Source organism: Mustela lutreola, chromosome 13 (genome assembly GCF_030435805.1).
Source record: "Mustela lutreola isolate mMusLut2 chromosome 13, mMusLut2.pri, whole genome shotgun sequence".
NCBI classification, from domain to species: Eukaryota; Metazoa; Chordata; class Mammalia; order Carnivora; family Mustelidae; genus Mustela; species Mustela lutreola.
In genome coordinates, this window is record NC_081302.1 from 66,460,028 (window position 1) to 66,477,515 (window position 17,488).

General features: G+C 37.7%; 1 protein-coding gene across 1 annotated transcript in view; it reads right to left on the reverse strand.

The window, feature by feature from the left end:
- The window catches only part of FREM2 (FRAS1 related extracellular matrix 2), a 160,022-nt gene that overhangs the window by 14,138 nt on the left and 128,396 nt on the right, over positions 1–17,488 (reverse strand). The window contains exons 12-16 of the mRNA XM_059144036.1: positions 16,196–16,326; positions 13,951–14,109; positions 12,432–12,735; positions 10,297–10,428; positions 8,032–8,363 (exon numbers count right to left, since the gene is read on the reverse strand). Of these exons, the coding sequence (XP_059000019.1) occupies positions 8,032–8,363; positions 10,297–10,428; positions 12,432–12,735; positions 13,951–14,109; positions 16,196–16,326 (1,058 nt within the window). The remainder of the gene's footprint in view (positions 1–8,031; positions 8,364–10,296; positions 10,429–12,431; positions 12,736–13,950; positions 14,110–16,195; positions 16,327–17,488) is intronic.

Sequence of the window (17,488 nt, forward strand, 5' to 3'; positions counted from 1 at the left end):
CCTTTGCAACAAAGGATATGCGGCAGCAGTCTTGAAAGTCAATTGCATTATTTTGAGTATATTATACCTACACAGTCGTTTTTGTTTCTTAACAGCTTTAGTAAGATACAATTCACATACCATATAATTCAGTGATTAAAGGGGACAAACCAGGAGTATTTAATGTATTCGGGGAGAGGTGCAACTTTGACCACAATCAATTTTAGGACACTTTCATCACCTCCAAAGAGAATTCCAAACCTGTTAGAAGTCACACCTTCGTTCCTTCCTCCTCCCAGCCCCGGTAGCCACTAGCCTATTTTTTTTTTAAATTTATTTATTTTGAGAAAAACAGTATTCATTATTTTTTCACCATACCCAGTGCTCCATGCAATCCATGTCCTCTATAATACCCACCACCTGGTACCCCAACCTCCCACACCCCCGCCACTTCAAACCCCTCAGATTGTTTTTCAGAGTCCATAGTCTCTCATGATTCACCTCCCCTTCCAATTTACCACAACTCCTTTTCTGTCTCTCTTTACTTGCCAGTTCTGGATATTCCATATACATGGAGTCATACACTATGTGATCTTTTGTGACAGGCTTCTTTCACTTATGTTTTCAAGGTGCAACCATGTTGCTACACATTTCAATATGTTTATTTCTGAGTAGTATCCCACTGCATGCATATGCAGCACATATTTATCTGTTCATCAACTGATGGACATTTGGGTTGCTTCCTGTTTTGAGCTATTATGAATAAGGTACTTTTAAATTTTATTTATTTATTTATTTATTTTATTTATAAGGTACTTTTATGTAAAGGAAGACAGAATAAAGAAAGATCTACAAGCAAACATGTTGAGTAATGACATGTAATACGTAATATGTTATAAAATTAATTAGTTGAAATGAAGTGGCTTCCTTTGAATTTTATGCTTTCCTTCTTAAGGTATTGTGTAGGAAAGTTAGTAGTTATGGAAGATAAACTAATATTCAGTTACTGAGCCCCTAGGTTCACAACAAAAACTATTTAGTATTTTTACTCTCCCCCATTATTATATTTATATGCATGTGTGGCTGGCTGGCTGGCTGGCTGGATGGATGGATGTAAAGATGATGCATAGAAAAGGAAAGAGAGAAAAATTAAGGTTCAAAGAAATAAAGCAAATTCTCATAGAATTCTTTAAGCTTTCTAAATGGCCTTGCCAGTATTAGAACCCAGTCTTTCGCCTCTGCTTTTCTACTCTAACACACCTCATCACACTCCAAACAAAGCTGAGGACAGTCCTAGGATCACCTAACCAATGTTATCATACTTAATTCTCAAAATAGCTCTGCAGAAGACCTCGGCAATTAAAACTATCTTTTACACAAGAAAAGATGGACTTAGGTCAGATCATACTATACAGAAGTTCCAGCTGGGCTTTCTAATACCATTCTCATTCTCTTTCCACATTGAGCTGGCAACAGGGATCATACACACGTGTTAGTGAATAACATAATCAATGATAAGAATAATTTATCACTTTTTCATAGAGTAAAAAATAAACCCCTTAAGTCCCCAAAAATTGATGACCTGAATTGTCAACAAAAATATACAAAAAGAATACCATCATCCAAGCGAAACATTTGATTGCTAGCTGTGTCGTAGCTAGCACTCCTCATCATCTGCTAACTCGGCTAGCAGAAGAGGGGCCTTGCAACCAAAGTCCTCTGAGATAATATTGTTAAGGGTCAATATTATTGCACTCAGTTAAAACTGATCTTGTAGTGCAATTTTAACACTCAGTGTAAAGAAGAGTGATCAAGTCAATGTATATGCCCCTGGAAATTAAGATTAATATTTCATCCTGTGGTTTTAATAAACCACCATCTTTTAAAAATTAGGTTTTAAGAATGAGTTTCCAGTTAAACTGCCTAGGTGCTAAAAATTTCTGCCAACATTATACTCTATCAAATGTTATTGAGTGCACTATTTTAGAGAGAACTCTTAATATTCACTTCCTACGAGTTACTTGGCATAAAGTTCCCTAATTTTTATTTTCTTTCTTGTGGCAACCTAGAGTTTGACCAATTCTGGACATGAGATCAGCATCTTATTGTATTTTCTTGCTCATTATGGCCAGGCCTTCTTTGTGTGCTTAGAGCTTCTCTCTAGAGTAACTAGTGCCAATGGAACAATGTCAATGATCCAGGTCGCCTACCTGCTCGTTCTTATAAAACTGAAGAACGCAGTGCTGTCAATCTAACTTCTGGATATCACCTTAATGAGCATTTAGTTTTCTTCCAGCCTGTATCACAGGATGTTTTTAAGGGATTCATTTATACTAAAAGAAAGAGATGTTAAATCTGGTAACTGCTCTTAAAGCAATTGTGACACAACAAAGGAGATTTCATGTCCTTACAATTGTTTGAAGTTTCTTCAGCAAAACAAAATGATACTTCAAATTCGATATTTAAAAGGAAAGTATAAAATGCAAGATTTCTGGAAAACGTAACAGTGATATAAGTTTGTACTGCTACTGCTTCTAGTACTACTACTACTACTACTACTACTACTACTACTACTACTACTTCTAGTACTTTTACTACTGCTACGAAGTGGCTACTAATGGGCAGCAAGTCTATATTTGAGGAAGTACTGCCAGCTAAAAACATAAATGAAATTCACTGAGCTGTGTCAGATGGGTAGGAGAAGGGAAGAACAGTAAAGAAAATGAATATGCTAAAAGAGAAGTTGCACACAGAATACTGACTGAGGTGGGGATTAGTGTTGAGGTAACTCACAGTAAGCTGAATTCTTCACTTATTTGGACATCCAGCTTAAACTATCCAGATTCAGGGGGAGACGAACCATTAGAGACTGTGGACTCTGAGAAACAAACTGAGGGTTTTGGAGGGGAGGAGGAAGGGGGGTTGGGTGAGCCTGGTAGTGGGTACTGGGGAGGGCACATATTGCATTGGAGTACTGGGTATGGTGCATAAACAATGAATCTTGGAACACTGAAAAAAAAATAAAATAAAAATTTAAAAAAAGCTATCCAAATTCATATTGCTTTATGGAAGTAGGCAGTATATATACATATATATATACTGTTTCTTACAGAAATTGGCAGTATACATATGTACCAATGAAAGCTATCTAGATTTATTATGTTCCTTTGCAACTTTCATTTGAGCAAGGCTGTATTCTACATGTACTGAACTGAAGCCGTGAAGAAGTCAGTTGGCTTGCCCAAGATTATTCAGTACAATCAGTCGCTAACACTCAAGTATATGGACCAGCACTATCCAATAAAAACATAATGTGAGGGCACCTGGGTGGTTCAGTGGGTTAAAGCCCCTGCCTTTGGCTCAGGTCATGATCCCCAGGTCCTGGGATCGAGTCCCACATCAGGCTGTCTGCTCAGTGGGGAGCCTGCTTCCTCCTCTCTCTCTCTCTCTGCCTGCCTCTCTGCCTACTTGTGATCTGTCAAATAAATAAATAAAAATCTTTAAAAAAAAAAAAAACAAAAAATAATGTGAGCCACTCATGTAATTTAAAATTTTCTAGCAGCTGTACTTCAAAATAAAGAGAAATATGTGAAACTAGTTTTAAGAATAGGTACTTAATCCAATATATCAAACATATTATAGTTTAATATGCAATCAGTATAACATTATTTTTGAAGTTTTTTTTTTTTTTTCCCTACTAAGTCTTTGAAATCTGGCTTGTATTTTATAAAAATAACACACCTCAATTTTGAATGCTCAGTAACCACATATGGCTAGTGGTTACCATATTGGGTAGCAAGGACTACACTCTTCTGCTCAAGGTCTTTAATTGGACCACACAGGTTGAAAACAGAAATCATTTTAAATATTTCATAATCCAGTTCCTACCCACCTTTATGTGGGATATGTGGTTTGTGCTCACTTCAAAGATTAAAAATTGAACTAGAGATGTTCGAATATTATCTGAGGGCTACCACTGGTGTGGATTTCCCACTGGTTGTAATTTCTGTTGTTCCTTTTGTTCCAGAAAGATGTCTATCTACATCATCAAGATGGTGGTGTTTGTGAATGTGTAAAGAAGGCTCACAAATGTCAACAGCTTGAAGTCCCAATAAAGCATGTACTTAGCTACTCAGTGGAGGACACTGTTTTAACAAGTCAGAATCCTTAGCCAAGGGATTAGCAGTAATAGCAGCCTCCACATCCAGGAACACTTGGAAGAAAGAGACCTTGGCTTCTCTCCAATTACAAGCCTTTCTAAAGGCATATCTGCTCAGAGATGCACAAAAGAGACCCTGGAATGAGGTAGGGTCAACACTGGCCCACAGATTCTTTAGTATTAAGGACAACTCTATGGGATATTTACAATAACAGAATTAGAAATTATATAAATGAGCAACAATAGAAGAATGGCTAAATAAGTTATGACGACACACAAAGTAAAATATTATGTAGCCAACAAAAGTCATGTATCTAAAGAATTTTCCTTGCCATGAGAAAATGCTCACCATTGTTAAGTTAAAAAGCAGTATACAAGATGGTATAAAGAACATTACACTGCTACTATCAAAAATGTGTCTGTACATTGGAAAACACTATAAAAATCTGTCTGTGTAGAGTGATAGTGCAAAAATATTTTATTTTTTATTTTTTATTTTTTTAGTTCCCCAGCTTTCCATCCTACTATCATTACTCTTACTTAAAAAACAAAGAAACTGGGGTGCCTCCGTGGTTCAGTCAGTTAAGCATCTGCCTTTGGCTCAGGTCATTATCTCAGGGTCTTGGGATGGAGCCGTCCATCAGGCTCCCTGTTTGGCGGGGAGTCTTCTGTTCCCTCTCCCTCCCATTTGTGCTCTCTCTCTGTCCCAAGTAAATATATAAAATCTTAAAACAACAACAACAACAAAGAAACCACACTATTAAAAAAATAATTGACAAAGTTGACTAAGAAGCAACATGCTCCAGGTAAGCCACATTTACAATTTCTTGTAAAATGATTTAGAGTAACATACATGTAAAAGAGTAAATCCAAGTACTAAGCATAAAATACTACGATGGAAAGAGATGACTTTTAAATATATTCTTGCCCTAAAGTTGTTCCATATTTCTAAATCCCAACACACAGTAATAAGGGAGAAAGATTATTCCTCAAACCAAGCAACTAGGAAAAAACACGTTTACTTTTCCAAAATCATGGAAAATTATGCCTTCTCATAAGTAAATGACAATATAATGTTTGCAGTGCAAACTTACATGGAATTGCATTTCTGTAGCTTATTTATGCTCCTGGAACAATGTTATCAGTAGGTGTTTACCTAACAAAGAGCTAAGATTCAGTCCTGGCAGGACCAATAGCCAGGCTCCTGAAAAGTGGAATGAACTGAGGGCTTTCATTTGTAAAATAAGTTGTTTTCAAGAGAAGAGTCACCACCAAAGTATCCAATAGTTTCTAAAAACTTGGTTTAACTTTAATAATTATTTTGCACCACAAGTGTTTTTTATGGTACACCAAAACAATTTACATTTTTATTTACAAAACACTGTTTTGTCACACAAAACAGAGGAGCAGTATCATTTTTAAATTTATATCTATTTTTCTTTTCCTGCTATCCATCTCCTTTTATATTTTAGAAACTATTAAAAAAGATTTTAGGATTGAAGATCATTAGAAAAGCCCACATTTCTCTTTCTTGGCAAGTAAAATTCTTAACTTTTATAGGAATGAGGCTTGACTCCTACAACTCGACTTTGTTGGGAGTCTAAGCTCTCTCTCTGGTTTCCTCACCAGATCCCTAGGATGGTCCCTGGCACAGAGGAGGTGTTCAGCTCATATTTCTTTAATGAAGGAAGATGCAATAAAGAAGATGAGAAAAAAGCAGAAATGGTCTTAATATCTTAATAAACTTAATAAAACTTCATTTGCTATGAATAGAGAACTATCTTGAATATGGCAGATGATGTCTTCAGTCTAGCAACTCTGTCTTATAAATTAAATAATCTGAATGTGAGAGGTTAGGGAAGGTAGAGAATCTTTCTCAGAAAGTGTTAGAAACCACTTTCAATCACAGAGAAATGCAGGGACTTGCCAATGTTTTGTAGAGGTAACTGCAGCCACTAAGAACACACACACAAAAAGTCAGTTTTGCTGACTGGGGGAAGCAATTACGAGAGAGTAAAATTTGTCTGCATGGCGATCATCTTGATCTAAGCTGCCAAGTCGAGGAAAGGACTACAAGAGAGAAAGTCACATCTATTAAATACTTGACTGGGGGCGTGCATTCTTGGCAGAGGACAAACAGGCCGTGGGCAGCACTGGCTTCCTTCAGGATCTGTTGGCTAAAGAGTGGGCAACACAACCACAAAGCTGCCTGAAGACAGTTAGTCCATATTGATGGCTACCTTTACTTTTCTCCATTTTTCCACCGTAAATTCATAAATGTGAAAGTTTGCAAAACTCTTATGAAACCCTAAGCGGAATCTATTCACCAAGTGTCTATAAAGAAAAAGGCTGAGGTAGATTCGTTAATATGAGAATTTTTATTCTGGGGCAGGACATTTTTCTTTCGTATTTTTTTCTGGTGGCAAAGATACACTGGGAAAGAGGAACCGGAAGAGGTGACACTTTCGAGGGCTTAAGTAACTTGCCCAAAGACGCAAGGCTAGAAAACATAAGAGCCAAATTTAGGTCTGCATTTGTTGGATTCTAATACCCAAGCCCTTTCCACATTCCACACTGTCTTCCTATTGCTCTTTGGGAATTTTTACTAATCCATGCAAATTTCTGCGTATTTTGCTGCTTTTAGAGGAGATGGAGAGAATGTCTCATTCCCTTAAGAGTCCAATAGTCCCCAAATGGACTCAGATGAATGACTGCCCCTCGCTCATCAGCACCAGAATGTGTTGTGTTTCACAGCTCTGTCCTGGTGGTAAACCAATACTCAGTCACTATCTCTCTTTCTTATGCTACTACTTGATCTATATTTTAACACCACAGGGATATAGCCTAGACAACATCAGCCTCACTCTGGTTAAATCTTGTAAGACCTGATACATCCTGGGTACCAGTCAATACTTTAATGTGTAAGTGGACTTATATGAACTCTTTGTTTAGTCCAGGTAGGACAGAGCGTGGCTTTTAGTTCAAATACTCATTACACTTCTCAACTATACCCAACATATTTTAAATTCTATCATAACTGCTAATGGAGATCTTGCTACCTTATCATTTTGACAACTTTGGTGATGATGACAGGAGTAGGGACTGTGTGTCCATGTATGTGCTGTATAAGATTTTATTTTTATTTATTTGACAGACAGAGATCACGAGTAGGCAGAGAGGCAGGCAGAGAGAGAGGAGGAAGCAGACTCCTGGCTGAGCAGAGAGCCCGATGTGGGGCTTGATCCCAGGACCCTGGGATCATGACCTGAGCTGAAGGCAGAGGCTTTAACCCACTGAGCCACCCAGGCGCCCCTGTGCTGTGTATTTTATATGTAAATATCTGTGTGCTATGAACAGGAGTCAGTAACTCCAGAGGAGAAATAACAATAAGCTTTTAATGAAAATACTTTTGACTATGTTAGTGATGGAGAAAAGAAGCAGATGGGGAGGGAGTGGGGAGGAAACTAGGAAGAAGAAAAGGAGGGAGAAAAACTGGGCTGACCAATTTTAAATCTTCACTTTAGATGGCTTATGACACAACATGGACATCTGTACATATACACAATAAATGATAATGTATACTCTGGAGAGAAATTAATATTTGGATTTTTATAATATCAGAGTATATTTGGAATTTACAGCAACAATTACATAGTGACCTTTGACACAAAGATGTTTTGAGCCCATCACTAAAAAAATGTGTCAAAATTTCAACACCTTGTTCCAGAAACAGACATGAATTTTCACACCATTCGTGCAAATTTCCTCTTGTACCTAATGACCTTCGCCACCAGAATGGAAGACGAGAGTTGGGATTTAGTCTAAATCTGGATACCTGAAAAAAACCAACTCACTTTTCCAGTGCCCAAAGCTCAGATGTTCAATATTCCTACCTGTCCGTCTGTCCCGATGGTGCCCCCACAGTCAGTGAGAAGTTCTGACATGTCATAGTAGCTAACAAACTCCCACAAACAGGCCTCCAGATTCAGGTTTCGATAGAAGCGTAAGGTACTAGAGCCTCTGATAGATGAGCTGTACTGGTAAGGATGCGTCTCTCCAATTACTTCTGGATTTTTTGTAGCATCAGTTAAGAAACCATGGTGAGTCTTCACTTCGGTATAATCCAGAAGGTTGGAGCACTGGTGGTTTCCAACTCTTGAGCCATCAGGACTGAGGGTGAGCTCAAAGTTGGACAGCTCTTTAGTAGAGATCACAGGGAGCATGCCTGCAAGGAATTGTGATCATATTGCCATTGTCAACAGGAAAGGATTTAGAACAATGATAATTTCTTTGTTCTCAAGAAGACAAGTGCTATAAAATACTGTACAGCAATGATTACTATCAACGTGGTATCCCGGGGGTCCTTGGCATTTTTCAGGAGATCTGTGACATTAAAGCTATTTTCATAATGATTCTAAGACATTATTTGACTTTTCCACCATTATTCTCTCAGTAAGTGGAGTTTTTCAGAGTTATCACATATTGCCTAGATTGAATGCAGAGGGAGATAAAAGAATTCAGCTGCCTTTTATGAAGACAGACATTAACGGTATTTTCAAAAATGTAAAAAAAACACAATATTTTTTTTGATTTATAAGTTAGAGCTATTTTCCCTAAAAGTATGTTTTCCATGTGACTATGTAGTAGATTATATTTAAATGAATGAAAAAATGAGTATTTAATAATTCCTTAGTTTTGATTTTAAATCAAGTCCCTATTTATAGATATAACTCACAAAAACAATGGGCCTTTGAGATCCTAAATAATTTGTCAGGATGTCGTGAGACCAGAATGTCTGAAAATGACCACTATGCTATAGTCTGGCAAACTTCTTGCATAAAAGGCCAAATAGTGAATATTTTAGGACTTGCAGCCATAAGGTCTATGTCTCAACTGCTCGATGCTCCATATTAGATAGAAAGCTGCCACAGAAGACATGCAAAAGAATTCCTATAACTGTGCAATAAAACTTTTCATGCACAATGGAGCATAATTTCGTGTAATTTTCATGTTCCATGAAATATTCTTCTTTGTTTTTTTCCCAACATTTAGAAACATAAAAACCATTTTCTAGCTTGCAAGAGCCTATGAAAGCAGGCAAGTAAGCTGGATTTGGCACAGAGGCCAGAGTTTGTTGAGCTCTGGCATGAGGATGCAGCAAAAAGGACCATGAGAGAGGTGCTTTCCTGGAACCTTTCCCCCTTCTTGCTCTCAGATTCTCCCTGAGCAAAACTCTAGCCTCACAAAAGAACTGGTCAGCTTTTACCCAGCTCTGGCAGAGCTGTGGCTGTTGACCATGTCAGACAATGCCAAGTCAGCTCTAGGAGTAGCATGAGGGACCAGTCTTCCCATTAGTAACTGTACAGGTTTGATTTTTCCCGATGGGTTCCCCCCTTGGTCCTTTGCACCTCTGAGTCACACCTCCAACGTGAGCCTAGAGACGAGCTGGTCATACACAGGATCCACATTATGCTGTAAAGATTCCAGTCCACCTACCTCCCACCAGCACAAATTTGGGTTTGCAATAAGCAGAAAAAGCAGAATTATGTCTTCTTTTTCCAAGAAAGATAAATTCTATCTTATTGTTCCTAACACTGCCTTGTGCTTCTTCTTGCTTCACTACTTAAAATATAACTAACTACCAAGTAATAAAATTCATATTAACAATTTAGGTATAAAGTCAGTTGAGGAGAACAGAACTTGAAGATGTTTTCTGTACTGGGGAAATATTCACAGTGTGGATGAAGTTATCAACTCATAAATTCCTATCTGGAGCAAATGAACACGATTTATAAATTGGATTTTTAAATTCCAGCTATGAAATAGCAAATACATGCTCAATGAGATACTGAAATGCTTTACTGGAAGACCAAGTTCAAGAGTTTTAAACATACAGTCGTACCATTTCATAAAAACTAGCACATTGACCAAAGTTTTGTTCCATTGTGTTTGGACAATGTATTAAATTTATTTAATTTTAAAGAATGCTTAAATTGTCAGATTTTTAAAAAAACAGGATAGAAAGAAAGCAGAATCATTTGAAAGAAACAGACTTGAAGGTGACGTTGCAAAATGAACATTTTGGGTATTCAGTGGCATAAACCGGGTAGTGAGGAGCCCAAACCACTCCCACAGATGTGCTTACCCAAGCCACCTACCATCTATGTGTGGCATCGTGACCGTGAGCTTGATGAGGTTTGTGTAGTCTGGGTCCTCGGGGCCCGTATAGCGCAGCTTAGCAGAGAATGGCTCTGCTCCCACCGTCCCTGGCACCCGGGGCTGACACAGACCTCAGGGAAAAATGAACATATTTATGCCAAAAGAACACAACAGACAATGCCTAAAGAATATTTTTAAGCTAGGCACTATAATTTTTTAAATAATAGAATTAAAACTTCCCTGTGGACTAAGGCATTGCTAAAAGCAGCTATAAAAAAAGTCACAGACCCTGGTGTGAGAAGAAAGGGTGGTGGTTTAGTTGCTACTTCTTTACATTGCAGGTAGTTGATAAAGTCTGAGAAATAATAATTATTGTTCAATGTACTTAAATACACACTGGACATTCTCGGTTATAATAATAGTTACAAAACTGTTCTCATATAAAATATGAACAGACACAGTAAAAGAAGATTGAAGGCCAGCAAGAAAAGAGTAACTGTAATTAAGTGAACTGGATCCTTTCCCTAGAATAATATACATGACTAGCCATAAAGTGTCATTATTCATAATCAAATACACTAAAAATGAGCTCGTTTTTAAAACAAAAACTCCTTAGAGTCAGAAAGCAAAATGTACACAGTCAGGTTTTCTCTCTACATGTAACTTCTTATGGTATGTGTATTGGAATTTATAATACATAATATAATTTATAATATATGTTGCAATTTATAATATGCATACTGATACAAAAGATACTGATACGGATATACACATATACATAATGAAACACATGGTGATGTAGACTTATTTTCTATCATCTATCTATCTATCTGTTAGTGATCTTCAAGAATTTTGGCATGAAAATATGCCTCCGATCTTTCCTCTAAAAGAACTGTGATGTTTTCGTTTTAATATTATGGAAGGGACTAAGATGCTGGTTTATAATTTTAAGAGCACTAGGCAATATATAATCTCTTTTCTCTTTGTGCAAAACAAAGAAAATAGGCAAGTATTTATTAGAATAGCAATAAAATCAGAGGCAGTCTCCAGTGTCTGGGCTGTCTATTCTATTAATAAGGGGACTCATTTTAAGGCATTAACTTTTTTTCCCCTTGAGAAACTTAACAAAAATATATTTTAGTCCTAACAGAAGAGCATGTTTACTATGGTATGATATCAATAAATAGTTGTCCTGAATATATAAAGGTGGTACAAATAACCTTTCTTTATCCAACAAATATACTTCTGAACCACTGTATGCAGATAAAGTTTTAAAAACGAAATCTTATAAACACACTCTTATTTTAAAAATCTAACTTGAAAACAATTAAAACTTAAAAAAAAATCTAACTTGAAAGTTCTTCTGCAGAGTGAAGGACTAGTTTATAAAGTTGATTTCTTGTCTTCTCAGTGTTGCTTGAGCTACAGTCTATTCTCACGCCTGGTGTATCTGGGCTCCAGCCCTGGACACAACCTCTCTTATAATCACAAGTTGTGGGCACTTGTAGATACCTCTCCACCCGATGGTCATTCCTCTCTCCCTGTACCCAGCAAATTCCTGCTGGGGCAACCACCAGCTCATCACACAGGAGCCACGTTGTCCAGATCTGACCTTTGCATACCATCCTGCTTCATCTCCTCTCTACTCTCTCTTTCACCTGCTTCCCCATTTCTCTGCTTATAGTTTCCAGAATATTTCGTGTACTTTCATGCTTCTATGATTCACTGCTCAGGCTTTTTTTTTTTTTTTTTTTCTCAGCTCTTTTCGAGATTCCTGTTTCCTGACTCTCTCAGGGTAGAACTAGTCACTTTCACTGTGCCTTGTCCAGACTAAAATCTATCTGTGTTCTCAGCCTGAGTTGAACTCCCTGAGAACAAGAGTTTGGGCTTCCTTTTCCTGAGTGCCAGCAGAAAGCCTCAAGTCTGACATACAACAGGTGGTCAAAAAAAAAAAAAAGTGGAATGAATAAATTTTTATTTTTTTGAAGAATATTTTTGTAAAAATGGATGTCATCTTTTAAGTATTTGATGAATATTCAAGAGTGCATTTGGAAGAACTAGTAACCAAAGATCAGGTATTGATAGTACTCCCTGGTATTTTGGCAGTCTTCATGAGAAAGTGGCAGCGCATTACCTTCTTCTCTGCCAATGGTGACAATAGGGCTCATCAGCTCCAGGCCCTCATTGCCGTCGGCATTCACAGCACGGGCCGCGCACTGCACCCTGGAGCCAGGCTGGAAGTATATGGAGTCTAAGGTGATCATCTTGGATGACGTAAAAAAGGTGTCAAAGTCCACTTCTCTCATGGGGCTGGTGACGCCATCAGGGCCAGCGGGTGCGCTGGTTAGCCATCGATAGCGGGTCAAGGTATCGTTGATGTTCTCACTTGCGCAAATAGAGCCCGTTTTGTCATAGTCTGAGTATTTAGGGTTGCAAGCCTATGGGAAACAAATAACTGTCGGGACCACAGTATAGAACAGTGTGGAAGTTAGGTCTCCCCAGTGCTCTAGACTCGTGCTTTCCCTGGTGCTTTTTCCCACTGCTACATGCCTTTCATGCAACCCTCACATTTCTGTTCTAGTCCTAACGGCATGCACTCTGGCTTCAAACAGCCTCCTGGACACTTCCACTTTAACTTGATACACATAAACTTATTCTCTGCATCATCTCATGAATCTCTGAGACCCCAAATCATTCCTATTTTTTCTCCATCCCAGCCTCCCTCTTCTCTCTCACCTTGCCGCCCACTTCCAGTGGGTCAGTGACTTTGGCTGATTTTTCTTTTGCAGTGTTTACGTGGCCGCCTTCCTTCCCACTTCTAGCACCACCTCTCATCTCATTCAGGGTCTTCCTAGTCTAGTTACACTGCCGCGAGTGGCACTCCTCTTCCCACACCATTCTTCTGCCCAAGAACCCTCTGCTTTCCCACCAATAAAGCTCACGGTCCTTAATATCACATGTAGAAACCTCTATAACTTGGCACCAAATTATTACGCTGGTTTGTTAATTCGATGAACATTTATTGGGTGCCTGTTAGATGTAGGTCATGCTACCAGGGCTATTGTTAGAGAAAAATAAGTACATCTCAGTCAAGAAAAGGCAAGGAAAAAAGTAATAACCAATATGCCATTTTTCAATACTATTCCTCTAGATGTCCCTTGTGTTGTAATCCCTTCTTCCTGGACTGGCATCCGCTTGTCTGACTCTTAAACTGTTGAAATTCCTCATAAGGAGTGACCTCACCCATGGAGCTACAGCTTGAGTTGGCTGGTGACCTGCTCATGGTAATGATCACAGCTTGCCCTCTGGTAGAGTGACTGATTCCCATATATTTTTCTCTTCTTTATTTTTAAGTTCCTTGAGTGCAGAGTTCAACCCTTATTTATTTTTCTATCAATGGCAGATCCTGAGATAACACACTGTTACACATGAGTTAATTATCTCTGTTGGATAAGAAAGGAAAATGGAAGCTTTATTTGATTAAAGCTTTATTTGATTAGACTCCATATTTTTCTATCCAAAGTTCAAACCTTATACCTTGTAGTATTTCCACTTTCATTTCTTCGTGGCAAAATGCTCTATTGGTTAACATCTATAATTATTTTAACTAGCTATTTTACAATTTTTCTCGATTTTGTCAATTTCCTACTCACTGTGATACAGATGACAGGATAGCCAGACACGGGTCCAGCACTATCTTTAGCTCTGGAAGTGTCATCATACATCAGTAATGACACAATCTGAGGGACAGAAGGAAAAGTGACATCTGCCATGCTGTTCATTTCTTCTATATACACAATGGCTTTGGTCACCTACAAGGAAAAGATAATTATCTGTGATTATCGTAATATTAGGCTCTAGGAGTTTCTACTGCACAGCAGACGAGCTAGACGAGCTCCTGGCTTCATTATGATGAAAACTGTCACACACAGAGCCCCAGCAGGGTGACAGGCCTTTTGTGGTTTGTCTAGGTGACACTGACACCCTGGACATGTCTTATGGCACTAGGAAGGGGAGGGTACACGACTCCAGGGCATCACACGAGGTATTTGGGTTCTATTTTTTTCTCTAAATTGTGATGATAGTGGCTGCATCTGTCTTGGGTTATGGCATGGAAGATCCATGAAAAAGCCAGTTAGTTTCTCGGGAGAAGAATGCTGAATGATAGGCTGGGAGAAAGCAAATCCTAGGGGTCATGTGTTAGCATAGCCATGCTGACGTGGATGCCAGTGAAAATCAAGGCTTTCAATGAGCAGAGACTACCATTAAGGAGGGCACTTGATGGAATGAGCATTGGGTGTTGTATGCAACTGATGAATCACTTAATTCTACTCCTGAAACCAATAATGCACTGTATGTTAACTAAATTGAATTTAAGTAAAAATTTTAAAAAATGAGCAGAGACCAGAAGCACAGCCTAAACGGGGCAGAATGAGACACTGAGTCACAGAGAGGAGAGCATTCTAGGAACATCTATTGGTAAGGTGCCAAGACACCTTGCTGATAAATTTGTCTTAGCTCCTGAATAACCTTCCAATATCTCATATATCACAGTTTCCAAATCTTTATTTACTTGCATTTATAAAAAAGTTGTTATCACTTGAAGCGAATTTGAATGAATCTCTGTTCCTTTCACCCCCCCCCCCAAAGAGTTTAATACAGTGCTCCATAAAAATAACACTAAAAGAATTATTTTTAATGTGATCAAGACTTATAAAAAATGTATGTGTTTTGAATTATAAATATGACTTAAAAAAAGTAAGGAACTATAGCAAGAAATACCATCAAGTAGTAAAGATTAAAAAACGATAAGAAATATTTAAGGGATAAAAATCTCTGTAATTCATGGGGCTCCTGGGTGGTTCAGTGGGTTAATAAGCCTCTGCCTTCGGCTCAGGTCATGATCCCAGGGTCGTGGGATCAAGTTCCACTTCAGGCTGTCTGCTCAGCAGGGAGCCTGCTTCCCCTGCTCTCTGCCTACTGCTCTGCCTACTTGTGATCTTTGTCTGTCAAATAAATAAATAAAATCTTAAAAAAAAATTTTCCTAATTCAATCTCACACTAACAGTAAAATAAATAATAAAAGAGCTAGAGTAAATTTAAGTACAGATATTATAAACATTGGTCTGTGCCTAAAATTATTTAGTTTTAAAAATTATTTAAGGTTTAAAGATAAAAATTCTGTGGAAAATGTTTACCTTGAAGAAAATCTGGTTGATGACACATCAATTTAATAAGGACAGAATATCAGTGTTAGGACCATAGCATTTGGTCACTGAGGCTCTGGACATCAAGCTGATAAAGCTAGGACTAGTGGTGGTAATTCTGAGGTTAGCAAACCATGCTGTGGATTAAAATGTATGTCTTAATGAGCAGTAGCCCTGAATTCATAGTCTCATCTTTGTGTCGAGATGACGCTTACTCTCTGGAAATGAATCTCAAATTCAGAGGTTGCCAACTGAAATGAGAAAACTAAGTGGGCTGATGTGGGGCTCAGTGACTCTAGTCCCTTAGTTCTACACACATGATTTTTCAAAGAAAGAGTAATACGTACAAAATTTATTTATGAGGTGAAAAAAGATTACGCACAAAAAGAAGCCTTTATAAAGGCTTGCACAAAATCCCAGTAGTCTATTGTACATTATGTGATGCTTATATGCATTTTCCCAGATTCAAATGCTGGTCCTGATTTCTTTTTTAAAGATTTATTATTTATTTGAGAGAGGGGAGGAGAGCACAGAGGGAAAGTGAGAGGGAGAAGCAGACTCCCTGCTGAGTAGAGAACCTGAGGTGAGGCTCTATCCCAGGACCCTGGGATCATGACCTGAGCTAAGGCAGACACTTAAACCACCCAGATGCCCCAGCTCGCCCTGAACTTGTATCCATCTCAGTACTTACCTGTGTCTCTGCTACCATGTTCTCATCAGGTTTTAGGTGAACGGTGAAGGCCTCTCTCATCTCTCTGATGCCATCGAAGATTACTTCAATGTTAACAATATGCTGGGTTTCTCCCTTCTTAAACTCAATTTCTACAAATGCAAAAATCACAGATTTAAGTCTTTCTCATAGGAATATGTGAAATTTTTGTCAAGCTTTCTTGACAGTGACTCACAATGAGGAAAACATTGTACACTGTGGCCCAGTATATTTGTGTGTGCGTGCGTGCGTGAATAAAATAGAATCACCAGTTTGAAAAACATCACTTATTTTTACTGTATGCTTTGTATCTGAATATTTTCTGTTCCATTTCATCTGAAGAAAATTCTAAGCAGAAGCTGCTAAATTGATTTGTTGACCAACCGTTTGAAAAAATACTGAGTTGTGGAACAGATCAACGGTTCTAATACTGAGGCATAACCAGATTAAACCAGCCTCTCGTTTCCAAAATTTCTGAACCTGGAGGACACAAATCAGGTGACTACAATTGGAGGTATTATGGAGTATGAATTGCATTTGCATTTTATATATACATATATATATATATATATATATATATATTTGAAGGTGGATATAAAATTGTTGAGCTTTTTAATATTATAACCAAATTATATTTTAAAAAGACTTCCTCTATTGTTGATGTTAATTTTGGAAATTTAAAAGTTTTTTGGACAAATGTGAATGGTATGCTCTCCTTAATCCTGTCCCTCCTCTCTAAAAACGTTTGCTTCATTGTCATCAAAGTTAAACTCAATTATGAGAGCCCCTTTTTTAAACGAGTCATTTCAAAAGTCTTAAAACATTAAAGATTAATTGATTTTATTGAACTCAAGAGTCAGCAGCTGCCTATACCATGAGACTTGGATAAACTCTTTTCTTAGTTTTACTATACCTCTTGAAAAACTGGCTCAGAAGAGAAATTAAAAAATATAATGCATAATTGTTCTAATTAGAGAAGATAGCAGATGCTGGTTTTGGTGTAACTGAAGTTCAATCATTATAATTCTAAATTATAAATCCTTTAAAATGTGGCAGAAGAAAATGTGTCTCCAATGTGTTTTTCTTCTGCTACTTCTATTTTTTATTGTCAATTATGAAAAAGATTTTTTTCTTTAAAATTGAGTGAGCCAGATTCCTCTTTAAAATGAGTTCTGTTTCTAGATATAGCCACTTTCCACATTAGCTTTGTGTGTTCTTCGAGTTTATTAGTCTTAGATTTTTCATACCCTAAGAGGATTTCAGGTTCTTATATCA